This window comes from Otolemur garnettii, unplaced genomic scaffold (genome assembly GCF_000181295.1).
Source record: "Otolemur garnettii isolate 467f Iridium unplaced genomic scaffold, OtoGar3 scaffold00003, whole genome shotgun sequence".
In the NCBI taxonomy this organism is placed as follows: Eukaryota; Metazoa; Chordata; class Mammalia; order Primates; family Galagidae; genus Otolemur; species Otolemur garnettii.
Genome location: NW_003852398.1, coordinates 37641023 through 37645016, shown reverse-complemented (window position 1 = coordinate 37645016; position 3994 = coordinate 37641023). Strand labels below are relative to the sequence as shown.

At 43.1% G+C, this 3994-nt stretch overlaps 1 protein-coding gene across 1 annotated transcript in view; it reads left to right on the top strand.

The window, feature by feature from the left end:
* The window catches only part of KDM3B (lysine demethylase 3B), a 93381-nt gene that overhangs the window by 22573 nt on the left and 66814 nt on the right, over positions 1 to 3994 (top strand). The window contains exon 3 of the mRNA XM_012807071.2: positions 2738 to 2870. Within this exon, the coding sequence (XP_012662525.1) occupies positions 2738 to 2870 (133 nt within the window). The remainder of the gene's footprint in view (positions 1 to 2737; positions 2871 to 3994) is intronic.

Here is a 3994-nt window from a genome sequence, read left to right as displayed (position 1 = left end):
AGGCGGGGGCGGGGGGAGCCCAACTACCGCGTGGTAAATGCTGGTTCACGTCCGTGTGGCACATGCATAAAGTGTCAGAACCCAATGTATTGACTTTAATAGCGCCAGGCTGTCTCTCCATACTTGGGAAAAGAGAATGACTGCGGGTCTGTTCTCAATCTTTCTAAGGTCCCCGTTTCTGGAAATGCTTTAAAACAATTTGACGCCTCGAGGAGCTTCATTCCCTCCAGCTTCAACAACACCTTCAGTTCTCTGTGAAAAATTAAAAAATGCATAACCACGAAATAACGTGATAAGAAAGCTAATACAGCCGCCAGCTCAGACCTTACCAGCTCTGTTAAATTAGTTACCAGGTTGACAACTGAGCTCCTTGCCAGGAGCAGAGGGACAGGCAGAGCCCCAGGCCATCCTCTCTGGCTCCTCTAGTCAGGAAAACTCTCACGGTTAATAAGCCACCAGCCAGATCCAAATGAGGCCAAGATCTTTTCCTTTTTTCAATATCTGGTGTGACTAAAACCACCCTATCAGTGCCTAAGTCAACAAATGATGCGGGTTTTGTTTTATTTTGTTTGTTTACTCTGCTGCACAGAACCTGAAGCGGGTGGCTGAGACCTGGATGGACGAATTTGCTGAGTACATTTACCAGCGCCGGCCGGAGTACAGGCACCTGTCCACAGGGGACATCTCCGCCCAGAAGGAGCTACGGAAACAGCTCAAGTGCAAGGACTTCAAGTGGTTCATGGCGGCAGTGGCCTGGGACGTGCCCAAGTACTACCCTCCAGTGGAGCCCCCACCTGCAGCCTGGGGGGAGGTGAGGAGGGCTGCATGAATCCTGCTCTTGCCCAGATGGCGGGAGGGACCACTAAAACCTGTCTTCTTTCCCCCTGTGGCCAAGCAAGATAAATTTATTTTTTTCCTCAATTTTTATTGCATTTTGTTCAAAATCAGTTGATTTTTTTTTTTTTTTTTTGAGATAGAGTCTTACTCCATTGCCTGAGGCTAGAGTGCCATGGCATCAGTCTACCTCACAGCACCCTCAAACTCTTGGGCTTAGGGGATTTTCTTGCCTCAGCCTCTTGAGTACCTGGGACTATAGGTGCCCGCCACAACACCTGGCTATTTTTTGGTTGCAGTTATCATTATTGTTTAGCAGGCTCTAGCCAGCTTCAGTGTATGTGGCTAGCGCCCTACTCACTGAGCTACAAGCGCCCAGCCTTATTTATTTATTTTTGAGACAGAGTCTTAACTCTGTTGCCCAGGATGGAGTGCTTTTGTTATATCAGCCTAGCTCACAGCAACGTCTAACTTCTGGGTTCAAGCAATTATCCTGCCTAGAACGGGGTGCCTGCGCTGCAGGTGCTCACCACCAGGGACAGTTAATTTTTCTATTTTAGTAGAGATGGAATCTTACTCTTGCTCAGAGTAGTCTGCAACTCCTGAGCTCAAGCAGTCCTACTGCCTCGGCCTTCCAGAGTGCTAGCATTATAGGTTTGAGCCATTGTACCGTAATTTAAGTAATATTTAAAACAAATAATTTTTACCTATTAGAGTTGTATATATTTATCACTTACTGAACTTTTGTTTGTTTTGGTTTGGTTTGGTATTCTTTGTTTTTCAAGCCACTTTCTGGTTGAATTTTTTTTTTTTTAAAGACAGAGTCTCACTTTGTCACCCTCAGTAGAGTGCTATGGCGTCATAACTCACAGCAACCTCAAACTCGTGGGTTTAAGTTATTCTGTTGCCTCAGCCTTCCAAGTAGCTGGGATTATAGATGCCCACTACAACACCTGGTTATTTTTATTTTATCTTTTTTTATTTTTGCTTTCAATTTCAACTGGCTTTCACTTTATCTTAGTTTGAAGTTGTTTTTTTTGTTTTTTTCCCTTTAGCGATTCTCTTGCCCTTTTGCCCCCCAAGTAACTGGGATTACAGGCGTTCGCCACAACGTCCGGCATTTTTTTTGTAGAGACAGAGTCTCATTCTGGCTCACTTCAGCTCATGTTGGTCTTCTTCTGGTCTCAAACTCAGCTGAGCTCAAGCAATCCACCCGCCTTGGCCTCCCACAGCTCTGGAACAATAGGTGTGAGCCACCATGCCCAGCCACCTGGTTATTTTTAGATATGAGGTCTTGCTCTGGCTCAGGCTGATCTTGAACATGGGAGCTCAGGCAATCCACCCACCTGGGTCTCCCAAGTGCTGTGATTACAGGAGTGAGCCATTGCACCCAGCCTCTGATTGAACTTTGAGAATAAGCTCTTTCATAAATGGATATGAGGTCTCTGCATATCTTTTATAGTTTATTTATGAAATAGTAATATGAATTTATCCATGCATATTTATAGCAGTGACTAAAAATTTCACAAGATTTCAGGAATTCTAGAGATGGTAGCGATATAACCTTTATTCTGGGAATTTACTGTGATTTAGCCACCTTGAAGTCTGACAAGATGAGTCAGATCCCTAGGGAGAATGAGGAGAATTTCTCATTCCTCTGTCTTTTTAGCCAATATGGTAGTATTGTGCTGACTTCTACTTTAGTTTGCTTCCTATGGTTATTTGAGGGGCAATGCTAGGTTGCTAGAGTGTTTCCAAGGACTTATACTTTAGCTTATCTGCATTTACTGGGATGAAAGATATAATAATAATGGATACTTTCTCTAAAGTTAGAGATTCAAGTGAATTATTATTTATTTTAATTTGTGAGCTTTAATCAATTTCTTGTCATTGTATTTCACAGACTTTCACTCCCCTGGTAGATAAACTGGGTTTGGGTTCTGTGGTTCCAGTGGAATATCTTCTGGATCGAGAGCTTCGGTTCTTATCAGATGCTAATGGTTTACATCTGTTCCAGGTACTTAACACTTGCTCTAGTTCTGAGCCTACTTTTTTTCTCTCCTTGATACTTTCTTTATCAATTTACCTGTGTAATATGAGTGTTTCCCCTTTTAGCATTTCTTTTATTACTTACTCCAATAAATTCCTTGTCCCTTTTAAAATTTCTGTGCTTCCTTGAAAAGTGTGTTTAGTAGCCAAGTATTGTGGCTCTTGTCTATAATCCTAGCACTCTAGGGTGCTGAGGTGGAAGGATCACGTGAGACCCTGTCTCTACCAAAAAATAGAAAAAATTAGCTGGGCGTTGTGGTGGGTGCCTATAGTCCCAGCCACTCAGGAGGCTGAGGCAGGAGGATTGCTTATATCCAAAGAGTTTGAGGTTGCTGTAAGCTAGACTGACATGATAGCACTCTAGCCTGGGTACCAGAATGAGACTATGTCTCAAAAATAAAAAAAAATTAAAAAAATAAAAAGAAGAGCGAAGAAAAGCGCATTTGGTGGGTGAGGCTTTTTTCCTTTTCCTTGCATCCCCCACCCCCAAAGTCATGATGTACACTTGTAGTCCAGTTACTTGAGAGGGGAAGGCAGGAAGGTAGCTTGAATGTAAGAGAATGAGGTTGCAGTGAGCTGTGATGACACCACTGTATTCTAGCCCAGGTGACCGAGCAAGACCCTGTCTCAAAAATAAGAAAATAAAGATTTCTCTGTTGATAAGTCTTCTTCCATCATTAGGCCTCACTCCCTCTCAGCAACCTTTTATTCATCTTTATAATCCTAGTACTCATATGAGATGGTACTCAGTAAATGTTGAATAAGCAAAATGATTTACATGGAAGTTGGGTTTTTTTGTTTTTTTGGTTTCTTTCAGACAGAATCTCACTTTGTCGCCCTTGGTAGAGTGCTGTGGCATATTAGCTCACAGCCACCTCAAATTCTTGGGCTCAAGCAGTTCTATTGCCTCACTCTCCCAAGTAGCTAGGACTACAGGCACCTGCCACAATGCCTGACTATTTTTATAAATAGAGTCTTGCTCTGGTTCAGGCTGGTCTCGAATCCATGAGCTCAGGCAATCCACCCACCTCAGCCTCCCACAGTGCCAGGATTATAGGTGTGAGCCACCATGCCCAGCCTAGATATGGCAAATCTTTTTTTTTTTTTTTTT